Source organism: Cynocephalus volans, chromosome 13, assembly GCF_027409185.1.
Source record: "Cynocephalus volans isolate mCynVol1 chromosome 13, mCynVol1.pri, whole genome shotgun sequence".
Lineage (NCBI taxonomy): Eukaryota > Metazoa > Chordata > Mammalia > Dermoptera > Cynocephalidae > Cynocephalus > Cynocephalus volans.
This window is the reverse complement of record NC_084472.1, coordinates 19,806,348-19,832,022: the sequence shown is the minus strand read 5'-3', so window position 1 is coordinate 19,832,022 and position 25,675 is coordinate 19,806,348. Positions and strand designations below refer to the sequence as shown.

The following is a 25,675-nucleotide window of genomic DNA, read 5'->3' as shown; positions in this document are numbered from 1 at the left end:
TATTGTATTAATAACAATAGACTAATACTTCAAGCAATGGACTTAATGTTTCTTCTTCTTGCTTCAAATTTAATTTTTCAAACCCTTTTTGACATTTTCCACATTTTCATAAATCTTGGCTCATTTGGGGCTTTACCCTGATACTGTTCTCATGGTTTTATGTCATGTATTCTATTTATGTTCTTTCTATCCTAGAAAGCACTAGAGAGATTTAAAAAAAAAAAAAAAAAAAAAAAGCTTATAGAGCTATAAATAATAGCTCTTATTCTGTAATCAATACATCTTCCCCCTCCATTCCCTACTTTCTTATCTATTATATTTGATCTTAACTCCTTAAAAAAGGAGAAAGTTGGAAAGCCTAGGACAGTGAAAGTAATGCAGTTCCAAATGTACTTTTATTATTTTTGAATTGGAAACAAATTGGAAATCAAAGAATAAAAACAAGAGGCTTTCAAGCTAGTAAACTGATGTCTCCAAGTATAAAATAAACTTTGAAAACTTATTCTTTAATTTTTATGTAATCCTTACAAAAATCCAATAGAAAAAGATACATCTTCAAAAACCTAAGTATCCAGGTTTGAAAATACAACCAGATGAACTTTTTCCCCTATTTCTAAAGTGATAGAAAAGTGCTTGGAATTTCAAACGGTGCAAAAAACAATCTCTTCCGATGCCCAGAGCCCGAATGAGCAGTCAAAACTGTACTCCTTTGACTCGTCTTAGGGCATCCATCCCCTTAATCTTCCTCAGGCGTCTCCAGGCTAAAGATTCCCCCAGCAGCTGCCTCACTTCATCCTGCTTTGTATTCAAAGACTTTTTTTTTAAAAAAAGAAAGTAATATAGTATATGCTGAGGGGAAAAAAATGGGCAGGTATGTATGCTACGACATTAACAATGTTTTTTGGAATACAAGGGACTTTAACATTTCTAAATTTCTTTTTTTTTTTTTTTTTTTTTTTTTTTTTTTTTTTTTTGTCTTTTTCGTGACTGGTACTCAGCCAGTGAGTGCACCAGCCATTCCTATATAGGATCCGAACCCGCGGCGGGAGCGTCGCTGCACTCCCAGCGCCGCACTCTCCCGAGTGCGCCACGGGGTCGGCCCAACATTTCTAAATTTCTAAAATATTTAAATTCAAATGAACATGTCCTACTTTTGTAAGCAGGAAAAATATCTGATTTTTTTAAATAAAAAGGACACTGGCAATAAATTATCATGTTGAAATTAATTCTGTACATAGTCATCTTTTTTTTGATAACTTATTTTATAGTTATTTATATATCCACTTCCATTAAAGTGAGGCAAAATATCCCTATTTCCACATTTTATGTGTTTTTTCATTTGTATCTGATTCTTTATTTTCTTAGCAAACGAACATTTTCACTTTCTTTTTCCACTATGTGAAAAATTTACTTTGAACTATAAGAGAAGAACCTATTTGTAATATGAAGTAGACTGTTTGAAAGTGAAATCTAAAAATGAGAAGCTGAGAGGGTAATAATCTGCTTAGAGTAGTACTGCTTAGTTTTGTACAGAAAGGATAAATTCATGTCAGGATGTAAGTTAATATAAAGAACAGGAAGAAACCACACAAAGAACCAATTCTAAAATGATCTTTTCATTTTTAATTTCTTAGAAAGGATGTTCACAGCACACTCCAAGAACGCCACACAGCACTGGTTTGCTGTTCTTTGTCAAACAGAGTATGTCAGAAAACAAAACAAGTTTTAAATGATCAATGGTTTTAAAAATTAGTTCTCTGAAATTTCTGTAAAGCCAATAATCACCAGCCATCTACATAAATTTTATTTCAGGGTAGGAAACATTTCAGAAATGTAATGACTATCTACCCAAAATCACACTTCTCTGAAATGTAGTTAAAAGGTACAAGAACAAAAATATTTTTCTAGATACAAATATTTGGCATTTAAAACTAATGGTAAAAGAGAAGATTTCAAATGTAACTAATGTTTAGATTTGCATTTTCTGTTACCAGCAAGTTTGGATCTTTAGTGGTTCCAATCTGACTTCAGTAATAGAAGAAATGATTTCTTTAATGAACTTCAATCTTAACAAAGTCACTGTACTTTTCCAGTACAATGCTTGCTTTTGAAAAAGTGGTGTTCAGGGCCGGCCCGTGGCTCACTCGGGAGAGTGCGGTGCTGATAACACCAAGGCCCCTGGTTCGGATCCCATATACGGATGGCCAGTTCGCTCACTGGCTGAGCATGGTGCTGACAACACCAAGTCAAGGGTTAAGATCCCCTTACCGGTCATCTTTAAAAGAAAAAAATTTAAAAAAAAAGAAAAGAAAAAGTGGTGTTCAGCCAGTATTAGAAACTATTAAAAGTGAGGCCATATAGCTCAAATTAGTTGGTTAATTTGGCATCCAAGTTGTTTTATATATCTTTTTCATTTTTTGATTATTTAATATTTCTAATTACCTTATTATATTTCTCTCATAATCAATCAATAAGTATATTGTTTTAGTGAAATGTAAACTGAACTTTGTTTCACTGACTTCATTAAAATATCTCAAACATGGTTAAGTCTTATATTCTGGCCTTCCAGATAATTTACATTTTCATTTTAAATGAAGAGTAGCCACACCATGAATTATATCCTAACCATTTTACCTAAACGTAGAAAAGCTGAAAGTTAAATTTAAAAATCTGAATAGTTAAGAAGTTCTCATATATTTATCTCTTCTAGAAATCTATGATGGCTTTTCTTGGATATGAGTATGGAAAAAGTAAATTTCAGTTCATTTTCATTATGTACCAATAAAAAGTACATTGTTCATGTCTATTTCTATCAGCCATTCTGAAACCAAATTTCCATTTGTAATGTCCACTAAAGAGAATAAATTTTCCTTTAGAATCATAGCCACTGTCTGGAAAAAGAAGTGAGAAGGGCTAATTTTAGGCCAATAAAATATTCAAGGAGAGAAGTAACACAAAACAGGGAGGTGAATAAAGCAAATACATGGTAACAAAACCCTCCCTTGTAAACACATCTTCCTTTCCTCCCATATTTGGAAATGTTACCTACGTTTTAAAAATTTTCATCAAAACATTTTATACCATGAGTCATGTAAAATTAGGTCTATTTCAGCCAGATAACCAGTAGCTGACAAATAATCATATTATCCTGTTCATAAGATGAGAGGTAGTGACACTTTATTCTCTCAATGCCAAGCTAAAAATTCCACACATCTGACACATGGGTTACAAGGGGGAAAAAGCACAGAAGCACCATTGTATACTCCTCAGGTTTTGGTATTTCCAGTCACCCATAACTTCATTTGCTATTGGCAGCTGACAGTCACCGCTGTGTTAACACTGAAAGCAATGGGTACTGGTGCTACTCGTCATAGAGCACTGGTGGGCCTCCATCATCTTTCAAAAATGTGGCAGCTTTCCTTCCATTCTTCTGAACATGATCTTCATTCATTTTCTCCAAAGCTTCTATCTATAAAATTAAAACATTGAATCCACTTGTCAAATTCCTATTTCACAGAAACCATAGTACAGATTAAGTCAGTTTTTTTCTCTCTTAAAACAAGGTCATTCCTAATGATGTTAGCCTTGAGGGAGAGAGTGAGAGAGTGTGTGTGTGTTTGTGTGTGTACACACACTCATACACACGTATGTTTTTGACTTTATATTACGAGGGTCCATATTTAGTGTCTTTACCAAGCTAGCAATTGGAATCAGATACATCTTAACGTGTACTCTATACAGCTATTTAGGAACAGGAAAAAGTAAATTCCAACACTCATTCAACAACAGTAACAGCTACTTACTGAGCAACTCTATTGTACTAGTGGCTGAATTTATCATCTTTTTTTCCCCTTCTCTGGCCTTAGGTTCTGGCATAGCTTGGCCAAACTCAAACCATACTGGGGAGTTCTGGAACAGACTTAATAATCATTCCCTGCTTTGATATAACGTTGGGAACAATTAGCTGCTGTTTCACTTTTTACTTTTTGTTCAATTTTAAGAGACCTTTTGGGGAGGGAGGTTTTTAATGGTTCTGTAGATCTGACATGATAATGACTGGGTATTTCCAAAGATGGCCACTTCTACCTTTCTATGTTCAGTGAAGGGCAGGGATCATGTGTTTGCTACTACTTTTGTATTACCCAGAGTGTTTATCAGTCAACTTTCTCATTCATAAAATAAGGGAACTAGGACTATACTGGAAATGTGCCATTTGTCTATCTTAACCAAACTGTGAACTCCTTAAAAAAGTGTTTTGCTGTATGTTTACTCTAAGTTTTAAGCCTGGAAAGGACCAAAAATGACATCTCATGAAAAGAAACATCTCAAATTAATTTTGTTTTGGGGGGAATAGAGGATAAAATTAGCTCTGGATTTCAGTTATCTCCTCTATGAGTTCTCCACTACCAGCAAGGTGAAAAACAGCCACACATAACCTACCTCAGCTAAGAAATCAGCTTCATTGTCTGCTGAGATGTTTAAGCCTGAAACGGCATTGAAGAGTTCTCGTTCACTAAGGGCTTCCTTTACTCCTCCTTTCTGGAAAAACTAGTGAAGGAATATACGAAAGTCAGTAAGAGACATTAGCAAGGTTCTCTTATATAAAAATAAGAGGACATATATGTAGAAACCACTTCCATCATTTTTCAACCATTGATTTTCCCACTTTGAATTTAACTATGCTCAAGTTCTACTTGCTTTTCATCCTCTTCTACACATCCATTCTGCCTTCCAGATTTAGTTTCTCACACTGCACATTCTATAGCTATAAAAATGAGTGGTATATAAGATTGTTTGGCATTGCTTTGAACGTGTAGATGCAATAAATTCACTAAATCCCATGAATTAAAATTTTCAAGCAGGCTCAGAGGTTATCTTCAATATGAAGTTATTCCATTCTTCAGAAAGACCATTCCTATCTGAATCTGTTGCTAGCAACTCATTTCCCTTAGAAATGGCAAACAAACGTGACCCAACTCTGTGCTTACTGAGTTTTACCTTCCTTAATCTTTTACTCAGCCTCACAGTTAAGTGATCAGACACTGTCCCACTAAGGAGACTGTCATCCTTTTAATGATAACAATAATGGCAATACGCATGCAGGCTTACTATATACCAGCTTCTGTTTAAGCACTGTACATGCATTAAATGTCTACTTGACTGCTTAAATATCAGGAACCAAAACAAAAACTTATTCTTAGACATTTTGCCCAAATTGAGACATGGAATCAAATTCTTGCTGAAAATGAAATCTTACAAATTGATCTTTATATCCTTATCCTGAAAGTAGTCAGTATCCCTTCCTTCAGTTTCTAAGAATATGGCCCTTTTACTTATCTTAGGAGTGAGAAAAATATTTGGACCTGCACATCCTGCAAAAAAAGACATGTTACTTTAGATGCCTACCTGTGAGACATTCCTACAGTCACGGAACAAGAACTCCAGGCCGTGAGGATGGGTTGGTTCTACCGACTGACTGACGTCAATTAACCAGACCTATGTAAATATACAGCACACACTGATGTATTTACATTCAAAAATTTACATCAAGTAATTTCATCTGAACATTAACAAAATGTGCTCCTCACCTTTCCAGCATGCCACAGCATGTTATACTCACTGAGGTCAGCATGTACAAGCGTACATTCATTATATAACTGCTGCATCAACTGTGGGGAGAGAAGGCAAACATTTAAGAAATGAAGAAGCAATTTAATTTGCTTACAAAACTAAAATGTACATATTGACAAATAGTTTCCAGAGAAACAAAACAAGGTTAAAAAACTTATATAAAGGTCTTTTTTGTGTAACCCAGCACTAGGCTTTTGTTGTCATTGTTGTTTTGGTAGGGTGGGGGAATGGTAAGACAATGAAGGGGATCAGTGTGTGACACTATATTTCCTTGCCCTTGTGACAGCGAGATCAGGTCAAGGGTTAGACCTGGATTCCCACACAGATAAGACAGCAGCCATTTCTGTGGTCACTAACCAGGGGACCTAGGTCGGCTGCTTCCCTTTATAAAATGACAAATGTCCCATTGAGATCCACAGGGTATATACAATTCAAAGGTGAAAAGTACTTCCTGCCAGATATAGTAGAAAGAGATTCTTTCAAAGTAAGTGGCATTATGTATTCATTATTGATGGTGACCTCTAGCTTTATAGTAGAAATCAACATTAATGTATTTGTTTGCCAGCCTTAAAAGAATTAAATAGGTAAGATTCATCACTACTTCATCTCCTCCCCAGCCGCTCCACCTCTCAAAGACGCCAGAAAATAGACTTGATTTTCCACTCAATGTTTTCCTATTACAGGCAAAGAAAGGTAACTCATCTCTCTAGCTATATGTTAAAAAAATCAATTTGGATTAACAGTTTCATATTCACATCAGCTGCATCATGACAAGATAGCTTTGTGCAGAAACTGCATAAGAAGCAAATTAAGTTTCTTCAGTGTTCTAATTAAAACTATACCAAGGAATAGTGACAGTATTAGGAGCACTTTCATATGCTAGAAGGCCCTCAGATTGAATTCAGTGGCTGTTTGAAAGCATGAATAGCTTCCTTAAGATTCCAGACATATGACTTCCAACTCTAATGCCTGCACTCCCTATTTTCAATTTTCATCATCACTGTCTTATAATGAGAGTAAATCTGCTTCCTTTCCTTCACTGTTAGAGCCATAACATTCAAGAAGGCATAAAAACTGAGGAACTATATTTGCCTAATATAGAAATGTCAAATTTTATTTAATGAGGTTTTGTGAAAGATAACTTCATGTTCTATGTTACTAATGCTAACAATGAAGGCTTTTCTTGCTCCATAAGTGTATAATTTCCCAAAACTACTCAAGATACCCACATATTGATATAAAGACAACTCCTTATTACATTACTTCAGTTTGTTCTTGTTACATCACTTTGAAATAGTACTATTTGGGGGGGCTGGCCCATGGCTCACTCGGAAGAGCATGGTGCTGATAACACCAAGGCCACGGGTTCGGATCCCATATAGGGATGGCCGGTTAGCTCACTGGGTAAGCGTGGTGCTGACACCAAGTCAAGGGTTAAGATCCCCTTACCAGTCATCTTTAAAAAAAAAGAAAAAAAGAAAGAAAAGAAATAGTACTATTTGAGGAAAATTTTTTAAAGTTTAGAGAGATATTTTCAAAAGCTGTGTGAATACTTTTAAAGGCACAACTTACATGAAGAGTTTGATAGTAGGCTTCTTTCATTTCTTCACTACTGAGTTTTACTTCCTTTAATTTAGGGGCTGGGACTTGATCATGGCCAATAAAAGACATAACTAAAATGTGTTTCTTGAGCAGTACAACTGTTGGACAAGGAATTCCAGCTCTCTGCATTCTATAAAGAAATGAATGAGAACGTCAAGATTAGAAGGAGAAAATACATCATTATTCAATAAATATCTAACCAGGGCCTGCAATGAGCTGGCACTATGTTCTCCCTGATGATGTGGAATACAAAGACAGTAAGATATAGCCTCTGCCTGTTAGGGGCCGTGGACTGGTGGAAATGACAAACAAGTGAGGAGACAAGTACAGTGCAGTGCAGTACACACATTGGCAGGGGTGTGGGTAGGAACTATGGGAGCACACAGCACCATGGAAGGCTTGTTAGAAGGTGGGGAACAGGAATTAGCCAAGTAACACAGTGCAAGGAAACACACAGAGGCATCCAACAGCATGGTGCATTTGGGGAATGCAGCTCAAGCAACACAGCTGGATCTGTGAGTAGGTGGAAGGCAATGTGGGTTGAGGCTACAGAGACAGGCAAGCTCCATATCACAAAAGGTGTTTGAACTTTTTACTTCAGACTATGGAAAGCTGTTGAAGAATTTTAAGAAAGGCAGGGATGAGATCTCAGTGGTATACAAAAGAGATTGGAATGAAACAAGACCTCTTAGGAAATTATTCTACTTGGAATTTCTAAGTAGAAGAATTTTGCAACTAATAAATATGGATAATTAGTTTTGAAAGCAAACATCTCTAGAAAATAATAAACTAAAGTTAAGCTTTCAACTGGTTAAAATAATGGGAAGATTAATGGGAAGTGTTATTATTCAATTTCTTGGTTGATAAAACAAATTCCTTGATAGAAAAAGAACTGCTTAATGAATTGAGAAAAAAGACTAATAAATTAAAGCAAAATGAAATTTGCCTGGGAAGACCCTACCCCTACCAAATTAACAAATTAGATGTAATAAACAACATATTCTGAAACAAAAAGGCAAATCATTATATATATATATATATATATATATATATATATATATATATAATTTTTTTTTTTTTTTTTTTAAGATGACCAGTAAGGGGATCTTAACCCTTGACTTGGTATTGTCAGCACCACACTCTCCCAAGTGAGCCATGCGCCGGCCCACAAATCATTATTTATATTAAGCCTAGTAGGAAGCTGGAAGTCCTATTTCTTGAGAAAGACATTTTAAAAGATAGCATTCAGATACATGACAGAACATCTTAGGCAGAAAATGCCTTAGTTTCCCTCAAACTTCACTGAGAAAAGGAAAAAAATGGCTTTTTCATACTAAAACACTGAGTTCCAGTTACATATATAGCCTTTCATTATTTCTATAAATGAATTTAAAAGCAAGCATGAATTTTTTTTTGGTCCTAATACAAAAAGGTAATTACTCAAGATTACTTCTAGCACAATGATTTCTTTACCTTGTGAGATTGTGCATTTCTTTTTCTGCCCACATGCGGATGATCTTACGTGGATTTAGTTTACTGAAGCGATCTTTAAACCTGAAATCATCTTTAATATATTTGTCACGATTCTTAAACTCGTTAAGGGTTGTTTTAAATACCTTGATGGCACATTCTGTGGGTATAACTTTACTAGCTTCCTTTTCATCCTCCATGCTAAGTGGAAGAAAAAAAAATTAAGTCAGAACAAGTCGCCAGTTCATAAGTAAAATGATTTCAAAATGAAGATTCTATAACACTAGAGTACATCTACCTCCTCTAAGAGTGTCTTTTTGGTTTCTTGCCCAAGCCTTCGAATTTTAAATAAAACTTTATGTTTTGGTTTGTTTTGTTAAAAAAAACATAGTTTCAAATAAACTGTCAACCAGTTTTCAACAATCTGTAATACAATGTTCTTAGTGACTATGGAATCCAATGAAAACATGCACTTTAAAATAGGCTACAATCTACCTGGGATGGTTCATGCACAAGATTCAAGAAAAGCAACAGGTAAAACAGCTTTTTACAAGTAACTCTTTCACTCCTAGCGGATATAAAGGTGAGTAAAGAGGTCCCTGTCCTGTGAGTATGCAGGGAGGGCAGGAGAGAATAAAGGAAGTATGTGAATAGGACAGGTCCCTATTGATTGGAAAGGTCAGGCAAGGCTTCATGGCACAGGTGGCATCTGAAACAGAACCAGGGCAATGGATAGGATTTGAACAGTATTAACAAAAGCAGAGGTAGGAAACTATAGGACATATCTAAGGAACAACAAACGCTACAGTTCAGACTTGGCTGGAAAGAGAAGATGAAAGAAGTTGGAGCTGAAGAGCCTGGATGTGTTCCCAAAGGTAGTAGGGAATGGCAAGGGCTTTTGAGCCGGGCACTCTCAAAAACTCACTTCATGAAGATCAAGTGAATGATAACGTCAGGATGGAAGGGAGCAGGGAGGCTAGTGAAATGGGGCCTACTCAGGATGTTATTGTAACAGTCCCACAATAGTGATCTATTCAAAGGGCTTGAATCATGGTGGTGGCAGTGGGAATGAAAAGGAAGTAGATGGAATGAGGGACAATATTTACCTTTAAATATATGAAGGGATGTTAATCTGGAAAAGAAATATGGAATATTTCCAGAGGACAGAATCTGAGTCAAACTGCCAACCTCCTTCCATACCCTGTTCTCTAGACTGACTCCAACTCCTCCACTTAGTCTCCAAAGGTTAGAGTAAACCAAATGTTAAAACTCCCCCTTCTCTTCCTGGGCAATTTCATTTAGCTCCATCGCTTTAAATACCAGCTATATATGGGTAATTCCCACATTTGCATCCCCAGTCTTGGAGGGGGTTGGGGAGCGGAGGAAGTGTACTCCACTACAGCAGGGACCTTCCCTCTACCATGCATTGCTGTATCTCCAGTACCTAGAAGAGTACCTGGCACGTGGTTGCTGCTCAAATATGTGGTGAATGGATGAATCAATTCCAGAGACACAGATAAGAGACTCTATACAAAGAAGAAATTTCCAGTAACTTAAAGATGTTATAGATGTTACAGGACAGATTTTGAGATAAGCTCTCTGTCATTGGAATACTTTAACCATACAGCAGATGAGGCTTTACTAAAAATACCACAGAAGAGATTCCTTACTTAGAAAGTCTCTAGAATAGAGTCCAATTTATAAGATTCATCTTATCATTCTCCTACTAAAAAAACTTCCTTATTTTTTAGCAAATTACACATCCCTTTGCCTAGCTTTTAAGTTCCTCCTCACCAATTTCTGGTGTGCTCATATAGTTTTATTTCCTATTGCCTCTAAACACATACCTTCTAATCTTCTCATTGACTAAACGTCAAGCCTCCCACTTTAGCCTTTTTTTAAAAAAGAATTACCCATTAATTCATCTCTTAGAAATTAACCATTATTTTTATTTTGGTATAAATACTTTTAGATAAGAGAGACACACTTACCTATTGTTAATACAAAATTAAAATTATATAATACAAAAGAAATTAAACACTACAGATAAAGCTAAAGTTCTCTTTAATTACTACCCCAGGTAGTTTCATTCTCCTTCCCACCTCACCAGAGGCAATCACTATCAAAAACGGTATATTTCTAGTCCTTTTAAACATAAGTATCCACATGTATAAGCATCTATAGAATAAATATCCACATATATTATTTTCTGTATGACTTTAAATTTTAAATAGATGGCATACTGTATATATTCTGCAACTAGCTTTTTGTACTCAACAGTTTGGGGTTTTTTTTGCCTACTTTAAAAATCCAGATTGAGATCTAACTTCATCATGATGGATTCCCAAGAATGTGCCCAGCAATGACCTTGTTCTGTTCTCTATTCCTATACCATATGAGGTCTCATTTGTATAACTGTGCACTCTATTATGTAATTATCTTTGATCAACCATAACGGTTCTTGCTGTAATGTTCTTCTCTTGGCTACAGCATAAGCTCTTTGAGAGTAAAAAACATGTTTTATACTTTACTCCCTGAAAAATCTAGCACAAGTTACTATTTGAATAATTGTTGACTGCTTAGCCAACTGAGAGTGAGAGAAACTGAAAGAGCTTTGTGGGAGGCAGAATTCTAAGACAAAGGCCTCCAAAATCCCAGCCCCCTGGTATGTAAAGCCTGTACAACCCTCCCCTTGAGAGTGGCTCGGATAGCCACTCCCTGGGTTAGGTTATGTTATGTGGCAAAGGTGATGAGATGGTCATTCCCATGATTACATCCTACTATCTAAGATGCAGTCTTAGCAGCATGGAGCAAGAGATTCTCCTGCTGGCTCTGAAGGAATAAGCTGCTATGTGAGCGGGCCACATGGCAAGGAACTGCAGGGGCCTCGAGTTGAGAGCAGCCCTTGGCTGACAGCCAACAAGAGAATGGGACATCAGTCCTATAGCTACAAGGAACTGAAGTGCCAAGGGAAGAGGACCCCAAGCTTCAGAAAGGAACATAGCCTGGCTGACGCTTAGACTACAGCCTTTTGAGACCCTGAGCAGAGAACCCAGCTAAGCCAGGCCTGGACTTTCAGTCAACAGTTAAATATGAGATAATAAATGGGTATTGTTTTAAGCTGATAAATTTGTAGTAATTTGTTACATAGCTTAGAAAACCAACAAACATTTAAAAGCATTTATTTTCAGTTGTAGAAAACTTAAGAAATGTCAAAGTACAGATTACAATACCAATTCCACCAGAAAGAAAGAGATTATTCATTATATCAGAGTATCAATAAGTATAACAGTAAATGGACAAAGGATAAACAAGGTAGTTAACAAGAAAAAAACCCACAAATGTCCAATAAAACACTTGAAAAAAAACGTGCAACTTGAATCGTAATTAAATAAATGCATACCAAAATATCAAGACATTACTTTTCATCTTTCACACTGGCAAAAACCATTAAGTTTGACAATATTAAGCATTGATGAGAATGAGGAATACAGATCATACTGCTGGTAGTAGTAAAAATTGGTTAACCTTCTCACGGGGCAATATGGCAATACCTACTGACATTCAGAATGTATACAATTTGACTAGCTCATAAGAAAAATTAAATTTGCCCTACAATTAAAAGATAAACACAAATTCAAGATTCTGGCCTCTGGTGTGACTTAAGGAAGTTTTTTTTTTAAAGTAAATTTTTAATAAATAAAAGAAATCAAGAAACATGTTTGCTGTAATAGCCAGCCGAGAGGCCCAAACAGTGAGCAAATCAGATGCTCTCCATTCAATGAGGTCTTCCACTGTTTCACAAAAAGGGAGAACATGCATATTGGTTTTTGCTCTAGCAATTTCATTATTAGGAATTTAGCTTAAGCATATATTTGCAAAAGCACACAAAGATATATATACAAAGATATTCCTGTATATTCACACAATGGAATGTACTATAGAAAATATGGGGTGGTACAAGCCAGTGATATAGAATAATATTAATAATATTATTATAATAATATATTAACTGAAAAACTAAGACCTTGAATGTAGAGTATAATCTCTTCATATAAAAAATAAAAGATATATGCATAAGAAATTTCATAAGACTAAAAACTGTTAATAGAGGTTACCTCTGGAGAAAAAAATCTATGGGGTAAGAGTAGGTACTATGAAAGCTACTTTTCATTTTAATATCCTTTCTGTAGTTTTAATTTATCACCATGAGTAATCTTTCATTTTAAAAATAATTTGTGCCATTAAATTATATTTGCCTGGTCTCAGAGAACTCTCAGTTGAGATTTGGAAAGAGGGAAAGAAAGATTAAAGTAAGGAAGGAATAAATGTTCATTAAGATTAATATATACTAGGTATTATCAAATATGATCTCATTTATCCCCACAAAAATCCTATGAGGTGAGGTTCAGTTTTTTTGTATTTTTTTTTTTAAAGATGACCGGTAAGGGGATCTTAACCTTGATTTGGTGTTATCAGCACCACACTCTCCCAAGTGAGACACGGGCCAGCCCTGAGGTTCAGTTTTTAAATGAGGTTTAGTAACTTTGTTCCAGATCACATAGTTTAAAAAATGTAAGCTCAAATGTTAAGCTATTTTATTCCAACATTCATTTTTATCCTCTTCATTTTGCAAGTTAACAGTATAATTTGATACATGGTTATATATATATATATGTCTTATCTAGAAAGGGAGACCAATTAAATAGTGAAGAAGGCACTAAAGGCAAGGACTTGACCTATTATCACTTGAATCCTGTTAAGTACACAATGAACATTTTCTAAGCCAAAAAAAAAAAAAAAAAACAATTTCTGTAATCTATTTGAACATTTTTGTAAACAATGTTAAGGTAAAGGAATAGCTAAAGTGGTGCCTTGCTGGTCGGCTTCAATGGTAAGTAACCGGATGATTTCACGTTTCTGACTTAAGGACATTCTCTAAACAGGCTTTGTTTAAAAAAATGCTTTTCTTCCGAATGCCATTCTTTACTTATCTAAGTCCCTGTGACAAAATTGAAGTGGGTAAGATCTAAAATAGCATAAGATCTTTAAAAGACATTTCCTTAAATAATACAAGCATTATTTAAAGCTACTACTTCTTAAAGTAAGGATCAGAGTCATAAGGGGAGGAAACAGAACTAATCAAAGCGTGTCCCCCCAACCTGGTACCAAAGGGCCCCATAGTGGAAAGACATTGGTTTTGGGTCAAACCCAGGTTCACAAGTTGCTCTGCCACTTACACCTGCCTGTATGACATATGTGATTACAACAGTATAAAAAATAATATGTGCATTGAAACAAAACTGGAGAAGTCAACACAGAATTATTAATGGTTATCTCTGGGTGGTGGGATTAGGATGATTGTGTTTTTCTTTACATGTCCCTATATTGTTTCAACTTTCTACAGTAACACTTTTAAATTACTCTGCCACTGGTTAGAGTACAACCTTATAACACCAAGGTCTTTGGGTTTAGATCCCTGTACCAGCCAGTCAAAACAAAGTAAAAAATAAAATTAAATTAAATTAATCTGCTTGCCATGCAGCATTAACTTTGCTTTTCTGTAATTCCATCAATTTGCGGTACAAAAAACTAAGTTTTTGTTCACATGACGGTATTGTATTATGCTCATTTACCTGCCTCCATATGCATGAAAGACAACAGATTCCTTTCCTGTACTAATACAGCCAGTGATTGTCTCCAGCATTCCAGAGTTGACCATTTTATACATAAGCAAACGTGTCTTAGGGTCAACTGCTTTTTCCTGCAAAAGATAAAGCTCTATAAGTAAATCATAAAATATTTTCTGAGCCATTTCTAATGTTTAACATTCAAAATAAATATTTACTTTTTTAACCTTTATTATTTAATTTACCTAGATGTATATACAACAGGCTCTTAAAAGAGTGCTGTCAAGATACAATTCATTCCTACGAATACAACACTAATGTATGTCTTTGAAAGTGAATGTCTAAAAGAAACATTAAAAGTCAGATACTAGAGCTTAGTCAAAATCTTATTTTATCCCTTAAGTTTCAATAGCTCTCTACCGTTCTTATCATTAGTTTTTCTAAAGGTTTAATAAATTAGTTTATTCTCAAAATACCAGACACTACCTTCATTAATGTAAGACATTAGAGACTATGAAGTTATAAATATGTCAATAATGTAATAGGAAACAATATTTTAAAACATCCCGGAACATTCAGCTACAATATAAACTATAGGGTCTAAATTATGACCACTAAAATGTTAGTTTTGAATAAGTGATTAATAACTATTATGTTACATTTGAGAAGTCAAGTAGCAAAGCCACTTGGGTTATATTTATATCTTTGATTTGAAAAGCCAATCTCATGAAAAAATATCGAACATAAAATTTTGTTTTTTTCCCCTAAACATGAAGTTTTCTGATATGAATTTTTCCATTAAAGAAAAAAAAAATCTAAAAATCCTTACTGCAGTAGAATGCTCCTTTTTCTCATGGAGGCGAGCACTTCGACGTTCTTCTGAGTAGGCATGTTGTTTTAAAGCATTGAAAACATGGTTTGATAGTTTTAAATCCATTCCAATTCCATCTCCTACCTGAAACCCAGGTGCAAACTGCCAAAACAAACAAAAAATGAATTAGCGTCCAAACACTTTAAAATGGGGACAGTAAAAAAAAAAAAATAATAATAATGAGAAGATTAGTTTTTAAACAGGTTTCATACTCAATAGGTGACCAGGCTACAAAAGCAGAATCCATAGGTACTACAGAGAAAAAATAAAATAACTCACTAATAAAGAGAAGAGCAATACTATTTAAGAAACTACAATCCAAAGGCAGTTTATTCAATGCATAGAAAACATCTAATCACATCTAAAAGTAAGGTCTTTCAGCATACACTTTGTACCTTGGCTTTTACATCAGCCAAAGAATACTATATTATATCGTGAAGGCTATACCAAACCTTATCAAAAAAAATACAATTTCATACTTAGTTATTATTTTTTTTTTTTGGCAGTTGGCTAGTATGGGGATCCAAACACTTGATCTTGGTGCTATCTATAATTAGTTATTTTTGAGGAGTACATCAGTATAGCAAGCTACGCCCAGCTCATGACAATTATGTTCTAGAGCTGTGCTGTCCAATAAGGTAGCCACTGGCCACATGTGGAATTTATGTTAATTAAAATTAAATTAAAAATTCAATTCCTCAGTGGCTCCACCTAAATTTGAAGTACTCAATAGCAATGGCTACCATATTGTATAGCACAGATACAGAACATTTCCACTATGACAAAAAGTTCTATTGTACAGCACTATTCTAGAGTCAGACCTGAATATTTCTAGAAATGATATAATTTAATAATATGTTTACTTAACAAGCATTTGTGTTCTAAAGTCCAAATGTTTTATATTAACCACAATATTTATGAAAGTTAGAATACTATTTTTTTAAATTACATTTTATTCTGATTTTGCAGGGGTAGTTCAGGCACAGGATAAAAAATTCAAAAAGCATAAAAAGATATACAGTAGAAAGTATTTTTCCCTCCCATTTCTATCTCCCAATCACCAGTTATCTATTTCTTGGGTAGGGATGCTATTTTATAGAAAATAATATACCGAAGCACAAATATTACTCTCATAAAAACTATTCCTTAGTTTTAGAATCAATACATATCAAATTAGCTTTTTTAACATTGTAGAATTTTATTCTGGGGTACTTTATGTTCTCATTAGTGGCCGAATCTTCGTGGTATTGATATATTGTCATCTAAAACATGATCAGAAAGGAAGAAAGATATTTTTAAAAACTTAAGACATTGTATTTAGAATCCTGTTTTTAAAACTTATTCAAATAAAACTCTCAATTCAGAAACAGATACTTTCTGTGACTTACATTTTCCATTCTTGCCGTATTCTTTCTCCCACATACTACTTCATCATGTTTGGTGGTGATGTCTTTTCCTTTTCCAATAAAACCCTTTTTGGGAGTAGGAACTGGTTTTGCTAAAGGTGATTAAGACAAGCCAAATATATAAAAATAGCAAAGACTAAATTGCTGCATTCAACATTGTCTGAAAAGACATTTGAATCTAAGAGTAAATTACCCCTGAGGTTCAAAGACAAATATAAAGCTAAAAGGGTTCACTGGAAAAATCAGTCTTCCTATCCATTCTACACTCTGAAAAAATAAAAGCATGGATACCTGGTATGTAGGGATCATCACGCGTATCCTGCCAGTCAACCTCATCTTCAGAGCTATCACTGTCTTCGTAAGGATGCACTTTTCGATAATTTTCAAAGGAAATGGAAACTTATAAAACAAAAATAGTTGAAGATTTATTTAGGAGCACAGTATAAGCATTTTCTACCACCTAATGGAGCTGTCTCAAAAAGGTTATAGTACCTTTGCTATCTCCATTGAATTTTTTTTCTTCGCGCCTAAGCTGTGCATCATATTCTCTGTCAAATTCCATCTGTAGCATCTGAGCCAGCATTAGGTCGCTGGAAGTGTCGATGTTTTCTCCAGTAATAAACGGTCCTTCAGCAACACTATTTAAAATAAGGCAATATAAGTTAATATACTGGCTTGTGTAAACAGAGCCTACCAATTATGACAGTAGGATGTGTCTTTTCAGTGTTAAAATTGTACTGAACAATGGGAAAGAACACTACCAAACCATTCACCTTCTCCTAGCCAGCAAGCCTCGAGACCAGTGGCATGCACTTGTGAGAGCACCAGCTAGGACTGAGAGAGCTACAAGAGAAAGCTAAAAGAAGGTCTATAATAAAATCCAAACTGAGACCCAGAATTCATTTGTTCTGCGCTCTACTCAAAGGAAAGAGAAATATTTATGAAAAGATAAACTACAAACACTTGCTCAAAACTGTCCCTCATCTAGTAAAACTGTTGCATGAACATGAAATAACTACAACCCAGAGAAACAGTGGTTTGACCAAGATAATACTGAAAACCAGTCTCAGAATCAGGACCAAAATCCAAATATCAGTGGACTCCCGATATGGTGCTACTGCACTGCTTTTCTAAATGTATTTCTAAATCACTTGTCATGATGATCACTAATCAAATCCTAAAGCTTTGCTATAATAACCTGCGAGATAAAATAGATACTTTGTGAATTTCACTTACGAAACTTCAGGAAATGCAGCAGCTTCTTCTTCTAACTGCAGTTCTTTAGCCAACTGTTCACTCATTACATCAGCCAAAGAACATGATATTGTATTTTGAGGGGTAGCCCATGGACACTATTAAAAAAAAGATGCAGATCAATACATAATAGTGAAACAACGTTCCTCCCAAATTGGAAATAAGGTTACCCTCTGAGAATTAAACTAGTTTAAACCCCAATGATGATGATAGCTATATGTAGAAATCATCTCAAAAGTAAAAATATCTCCCAAGCTATATCTAATCAAAGATAAATATAAACCTAAAACAGGCAAAAGCACTTTCCAGCCTATTAGGTAGGTATGTCTACAGTTGAAAAGCACTGTGCTTTACACCCCACTAGCCAATGAGCCCATGAAACTCCAATTCCTTACTCACCAAGCAATCTTCTGCTAATAATTTGGCTTCCCAAGTAGATTTTCTTTTGGGAATAGACTAACAACTAGCACAATTCAAAGCCCACTGAGAAGTTATAACTCATTCTAATTTAAACATTAAGTCAAGTGTACAAAGTGTGTGTCAGCCCCTCTTAAGACATCTTGGGATATACTAAAACAAAGACAACAAAGAACAAACAACAAAAATGATATTTCTGAACTTTAGAAGCTGAGAAACAGACTCTTGGAACAATATGGCTACAGCAAAGTAATACTCTATGAGATCCAGCTGGGCTTCCTCAATTACATCATGGTCTCAGCCTTCTTGAAATATAAACTATAGAAGGTTTATTTCACAATTCATAATTTTTGAGAGGACAAGCTTTACTTAGCAGCAGCAAATTATTACATTTTACAGTCTAGTGATTAAGACCATTAATGTTGAGTAAGATGTCTAAGTATCTCTTGAACTTGCCCATCTCTCTCCAACCCCCTTCCATGATTCTACTTTAAGATATCCCATCACTGGGTTACTATAAGACCCTCCTAACTAATCTTTGCTCCCAGTCTTACTTTTTCCATTCTCCACACCACAACAAAATGGTTTTTCTTAAAATGCAGATTTGATTGGTTCCATTTCCTTACATAAAACTCTTTTATTGTTTCCCACTGCCATTAGGATAACATTCAGACTCATTCCTTAACTACCCTAGTATCTAATTTACTCTATAGCATATGATGATACCAGTTTTAGCCACAAAATTATTTAATCAAGTTTAGTCTGTACAGGCTCTTCAGCTGGTCTAAGGGCTGATTGGCATGACTCTCACGAGACAACTGGACAACTGACCCTTGTTCAGGTTTTGTAGTGTTGGGGTTCAGGTATTTACTTGGCTCAGGCTGTTTGGGCAGAGCACCTAAGGGTGATAAACGATAACTATATTTATGCCTGAGTGAATCAGAATCCAGTTTTATCTAGTCTAGAGGAGATGTACCTGGCCCCTACCACATACCTACATTAGCCTACTGCAGAATTGTTCCAGCCTTCTATAAGGCCAGACCTGGAGAAAACAGGGGGCTTCCTGAAGGTCTGCTGTGACTCATTCACTCAGAGATTATCAGCAAGTGAGCACTCTCCTGGTGAGGATTTTGAGGTCTAGAATTGTGAAGCTGTCTGTAATCTGGAGAACATAGCTAATCTTTTGGCACATGAATCTGCTGACTTCCTTCTTCATCTTCTAGGTAGAAGATATAATGCTGTCTAGCCTAGAAATGCTCCATCTGATCAGTTTCAAAGTCCAGGTTCAAAAGGGCAGATGACTGAATTCTCTAACTCAGAATTCTCAATCACATTTGGCAATGACTAATATAGCATAACATACAACAGATGAACATTCATTATATTTAAGTCACTTGGCTAAACATACATAACTGACATAGATTATTTAAGTTATACAACAACTGAGTAGTTGCAATATCATCCCTATTTTATAGATTTAGAAACTGAGACACAGAAAGGTTTTTTTAACCCAAGATAAAAGACTGTAGATGGAAGCGCTGAGATTTGAACCAAGGCAGTAGGACTCAAGAGGCTGCACTCTCAGCATTTTGCTATACAGCTTCCCTAATGACCTTACCCTGGAATGTGAGAAGCAAACTTCCCTTCTGCCTGTGATATAAAATCCAAATGCCTCATCAAGGAATGTCCCTCACAACGTGCCTGAATTTATTCTTCTAGTCTCAGCCCTAATCTATTCTACACATCAGTAACACTAATCACATGCTAAATATGGCATCCCTCACTCCATGCCTTCACCCATGCTTCTCTCTCTCTTTGGTTTTTCTCTCTTCTCTAATTTATACCAATTAAATATCGTCTCCTCTGCACACCACTCCTCTGTACATATACAATGTCATCAGGCTAAGTTGGATCTCTTCCTTTGTGATCCCATATTATGCAAACACTGTTAGCATAAGACTGATCACTACTTAGGGTTAATGCATCAGCCATGAAAGAGCATGAGCCCCTTGAAGGGTGGGGTCTTCTCATCCTCAGAGCCCAGCATAGAGTTTCAGACATAAAGAAGCATTCAAGTATTTACTGAATAATATGTGCTGAAAAGAAACACTGCAGATATTCAGTGAAACTGCCAGGTTGTCCCTAGGCTGCAGAGGTCTGGTACCTTTCTACATCCCTGCTATGCTAATGTCCTTTCCTCCATCTCACCCACCTATTTCTGAGGTTTCTAGTCTTTTTCCAGTCTTTTGCCATCTGTCAATTAATTCTGCTAAGGGATAAAGTGTTAGCTAACAATTTCTCAGAACAGGCAAAAATGACAGGCAGTAATTTTGTTCTCTTGAGGCGAAGATGTACCTACTCCCAGATGGACTGGCTCACAAGGGAAACATGTAGAGACCACAAATAGCACCAAGACACTTTAACTGCCACTCCTACTGATCTTGCTCCTCAGAGCCTTAGACTCCAGAGCTATATTTCCCTGTACCTCTGTTGACCAGCTCTGCTGGGCCACCTCACCCTGAGACAACTTTCCGGAATGAGGTAAATAAGTAAAGATTTCAGAAAGATTGCCAATTCCCATACTTTGAAATCAAATCCAAACTCTTCAAACCAGCCATCAAAAGCCCTCCATAAAAATTTTCCAGGCTGTGTTAGGGACAGCTTCCAGGCAGGGGGCAGACTCCCTGGACCTTCCTCATGGGCACAATCAGTTCATATCTCAGGGGGCTTAGAAAATTTACTAGAGGCTTCTCCTATGAACAGGCACCATGGGGCATATGTAGGGGAATCCTCTGTCATCTTGTGACTCTTCAAACACTCTTTGTTAATAGAGAAACTTTAATAAATATTAAAATAATAATAATAAACCTAAGGAGATGGGGGAAGCCCTCCATAATCTTGCTCTATCCTGCCTATCCAAAGTCATTTCCCACTATTCTGTTCATCAACAACATAAACTCCCCATAGCATCTAGATCTGATGGGAAACCTCACTCAGTCCTTCCCAGTAAGTTATTCTACCTAAAAGGACATCCATCAAGCCCATAACCAGCTCCCTGATTCTTTCTTTCCTCTTGCTAAAGAACCGTTAAGACCCACACTGTTGTCCTTTTCTTTGCAAAACTGCTACCACTAACTCTGTTCACGGGGGGTCTTCATTACTACCATATTTTCCCATATCTGGCTAGCTGCAGATTAGAGGGAAATCATCCCCCTTTTCTTCCAGCTCCTAAAGATGTGCCTCTAGCTACCTGTCCCACTTTTTAAAAAGTTTTATTGAAGACAACTATAGGGAAAGAATCGAGTAAAATCAAAAACAGCAAACATGATAGAGGCACATAAATAACAAAAATTCAGTCCTCTACTTGAAGCAAGTCAAGAGAACCATAACCACCAGTAATGTCCCTTTTCTAACCATGCACCTAGAAGATAAAGTCTGTGCAGAATATTTAAGTGAATAATTTTACATCTCAAGACAAAGGTCTCTGGAAAAACTGAGCTGGGTCTATAAAACAACACTAATCCATTTTTTAAAAACTTTAAATTTTGGAATAGTTTTATATTTACAGAAAAAATTGCAAAGATAGTAGAGCTCCCAAATACCGCATACCCAGTCTCCCCTACTCTTAACATTTTGCATTAGTATCATATTTCTATTACAGTTAATGAACCAGCATTGATACCTTATTATTATTATTAACTGAAATCCATAATCAGATTTCTTTAGTTTTTCCCTAATGTCCTTTTTCTATTGCAGAATCCCATTCAGGATATATTACATTTAGTTGTCATTTCTCTTTAGGCTCCTCTTGGATGTGAGTTTCTCGGATTTTCCTTGTTTTTGATGACCAGGACAGTTTTGAAAATATCACTAATCCATTTTTTACAGCTCCTTTTCCAACACAGCTACATACTTCCTCACTTTTGGCTTCACAGTTTGCAAATCCTCCCTTCTTGGAATACCCCTAAAATTCATTGTCCATAATAGCAGTTCTGCATTTTGTAACTGGCACCCTGAGTCCTTGGAAGAGGGGTCCCCAAGACCCTTTTAGGGGGTCTACAAGGTCAAAAATTTTCAAAATGATACTGAGACATTTTTTGTCTTTTTAACTTTCCTTCTCTCAGGAGTGTGGAGTGGAGTTTTCCAGAATCTACATCACATGTGATGGTATCATCACTCGGCTGGCTAACGGAATCTGTGCTTGTTCATTCTTGTGTTTTCTGGAATTTTCTAAGGTATGAGGTTAGGAAGTAAATGTGCAGTTTCAGAAATTAACTCAATTTGCTCTCAGTATTTCTATCATGCTCTTATCACTCATCTTCAATTACACCTGCTATAATCTATAAACCTGTGAAAATGGATTTTCCTCATATACTTCAACCAAAACATATCACAACAGATTGAATGAAAACAGGAGATATGAAAATCTAGCTCCCTTCAAAGAAGCCACACATTAAAGAGATTTGCAAAAATGTCAATCCTATTCTCTTCACTTTTTTTGTTTTGAAAAATTTTAATACAAAAATATGTTATTTATGTTAGCATATAACTTTTAAATGACTTAATTTTCAATTTCTCAGTTTTAATTTCTGATATGATAAATATCAATAGATATAACCAATGTAAACAAAAGTTCTTTGGTCCTCAATGATTTTTAAGAGCATAAAGAGGTCCTGACTAAAAAGTTTTGAGTATTTTTGGCCTTTAACATTCTTCCCATTTTTCAAAACCCTCCTCAAATCTCTACACCCTCCATTGAGGTTTTTGTAATCGCTTCGGTCTTCCCTGAGGTTAGAGAAGAAAAGGATTAAGTTATACTTTTGGCCTCCTTCTCTTTTGCCTGTCAAAGCCCTTTCTTCCTGATAGAACTTCTATAAACAAGGAATATTTTTTTGTTAAATGACAAAAATGGGATTATATAGCTCTGATAATGTACACTTAAATGAAAATGATATAAAATGTTATTATTAAATTAGTTTTGTAAGTGAAATTTGTTCTAAAGTCAGGATGTATTCTGAGCACAGTTTGTCTCATTTGACACTTTCACCAGCCTTTATAGATGCTTAAGTAATATATTTAACATGTATATGTTTATTAGTCTCTGTTTACTCATTTTGCTGTTTTATATCTACTGATCTTGATCTTGTAAACAAGGCCTTAACACAAAAAATACATGAAATAACAGGTAGATGTAATAGCTTAGATTCTTCCTACAGTTGTATTAGAACTCTCAAAAAATCAAATTTTCTTTACTTAATAGCTAATTAATTAACACTTTTCCTGTTAAGACCAAACCTGAAGATCCAATAAGATTAACAGGTGACCTTTTATTTTTATTTTATTTTTCTCTGAAGATTACCGGTAAGGGGATCTTAACGCTTGACTTGGGTTGTCAGCACCACGCTCTCCCAAGTGAGCTAACCGGCCATCCCTAAATAAGGATCCGAACCTGTGGCCTTGGTGTTTTCGGCACCACACTCTCCCAAGTGAGCCAAGGGCCGTCCCTAACAGGTGATCTTTTAAATGGCACAACAGTTCTACGTTAGCATGCAAAGAACAGTTATGAAGCTAAAATAGCTGGATTCCTTCATAACTTTAATTTGAGGTACACAAAATCCCAATGGAAACAAGCCTGTTAAGCAAACCTTCAAAAAAGTGGCACAAAAGTCTTTCATTCTTCTAATGAAAGTATCGTGAAATCGAGCAGCCTGAAAACCAGAAACCAAGTGTGAAATAAATGTTTTCGGTTTGCCACTCCAGGAAAAAAATTTAAACGTTAAAGCCCAGACAAATAATGAAAATTCATAACCATTTTACAGTATGTAGTATACGCTAGATTATTAGCGTTGGGAGAAGGATGGTGCGCCCGTATTTTATCTTTCATTATTTCAAAAACAAGAAATTACCGAACTGGTATAATGACACTTGTCAAATTAAGTAAACAGCTTCCTAAACCAACTTTCTATCTGGCTTTCGGTGTATTGGGCTGACTCACTTGGCCCGTGAAAAACTGATCGTGCTTGTTTTCCCTCAAATGTCAGCCTCTGTAGGCCAGTCCTGCTCAACTATATGCTATGGAGATTCAGAAAGCAAAGTGCAAAACTACCCAGGGTGTCCCTCGGGAGCCCCCGCCGCCCTCCTACTCCCACTCTCACCTCGGCAGCCCCACGGGCCGGTTCCCCCTTTCCGAGGTCCCGCCCCTGAACATACCGAGTCGCCTACAGCGTCGCCCTCTCCCGGCCTTCCAAGAGAACCAGTCCAGGTGACCAAGGCAGGTACGGCAGCCCCAACCACCACTTACCTTGCTGGGTTCCCAGGCCGCCGCAGGCCTGGGCTCAGGTGATGCCACTCCGACCAGGTCCATTGGGGGGAAGAAGGCAGCGACAAGAACAAAGCAGAGAGGTGGCAGGACGGGAAGCAGCCTCCGCCGAGGAGACAGGCGGTGAAGGGGCGACCGGCTGTGGCTGCTGCCGGAGGTAAGGTGACAGATGGCGGCGGCGACGGCGGCGGCCGCGGCCGGAACTAGACCTCGCCTCTTCCGCCCTCCCCGCTGGGACAGTCGCTTCCGATTGGCCGGCTGCCCCAGGCTCCTCTTTAAGTCATTTTGCCCCGCCCCCGGGCGGGCCTCACTTCCGGCCGCTGCCCTCAGGGCCGGGGGCTGGAATGTCCGAGGGGCGGCAGCTGGTGGTCACAGTCGCCGGTGCCGGCCAGGTCAGGGGCTGGGTGTGGCTTCCTCTGGCCCAGGCTCTGCTTAGTCCCCGCGCCGTCTTGCCCTTCCTTGTTCCCTGGCACCCAAGTCAGCCGCTGGAGCTGAACTAGGTTAGACAGTGTGAACTATAAACAAACTAACCAGGTGCTCTGTTCATTCATTGTTTCCCGGCGTGATTGTAAACTGGGATGATTTGGGAGACAGAAAATGGCAGGCTTAGAGAGGGGAAAGGGACTGAAGAAGACGATCTAATTTGTGACTGCAGTTTATGTTTGAGGGTGGGCGTAGAATGCGAAAATTTGTAAAATGTGTTATATGACATTGAGCAAAAATAGGACTGGATAACAAAAGTTTTGATTCTGTATTTTATAGAGTGACCGAGTAAAAATAAACATTACTTGTCACTGTATCCACGCACTTAACCCTGAGGAGTAAATATTATCATTACCTCAATTTCACTGATAATGAAACTGAGGCACAGAGAAGTAAGGTAACTTGCTTGAGGTCATACACACAGCTAATATGTGGCAAAGCCAATACGTGGTGAGCCCAAGCAGTCTGGGCCTGGGGATTGGCTCTATACTGTCTAGATGCTGGCTATTCAGACATTCTAGAAATACATACTAAATAAGAGTGTTTTCCCTAATTCGCAGTTCTGAGTTAGGATCCCTAGCTGTCCGTATTT

General features: G+C 36.7%; 1 protein-coding gene across 1 annotated transcript; it reads right to left on the bottom strand.

The window, feature by feature from the left end:
* Positions 1–1,600: 1,600 nt before the first annotated feature.
* On the bottom strand, positions 1,601–24,818 carry RIOK3 (RIO kinase 3). Its single transcript, XM_063077380.1, has 13 exons — positions 24,583–24,818; positions 17,847–17,962; positions 17,103–17,248; positions 16,902–17,009; positions 16,593–16,702; positions 15,163–15,306; positions 14,340–14,467; positions 8,707–8,904; positions 7,204–7,363; positions 5,589–5,669; positions 5,407–5,496; positions 4,441–4,548; positions 1,601–3,469 (listed from the first exon to the last, which is right to left on the bottom strand). Exons 1-13 carry the CDS (start codon positions 24,643–24,645, stop codon positions 3,362–3,364), a joined length of 1,560 nt encoding a protein of 519 aa, XP_062933450.1. The 5' UTR covers positions 24,646–24,818; the 3' UTR covers positions 1,601–3,361.
* Between the last annotated feature and the right edge of the window lie 857 nt (positions 24,819–25,675).

Excerpts from the sequence above, each read along its gene's own strand:
- RIOK3 (XM_063077380.1), bottom strand. The coding sequence starts at position 24,645 with ATGGACCTGGTCGGAGTGGCATCACCTGAGCCCAGGCCTGCGGCGGCC. Across the intron at positions 5,497-5,588 it reads TGCTGTGGCATGCTGGAAAG|GTCTGGTTAATTGACGTCAG; the intron begins GTGAGGAGCACA and ends ATATTTACATAG. Across the intron at positions 4,549-5,406 it reads ACTGTAGGAATGTCTCACAG|TTTTTCCAGAAAGGAGGAGT; the intron begins GTAGGCATCTAA and ends TTCCTTCACTAG.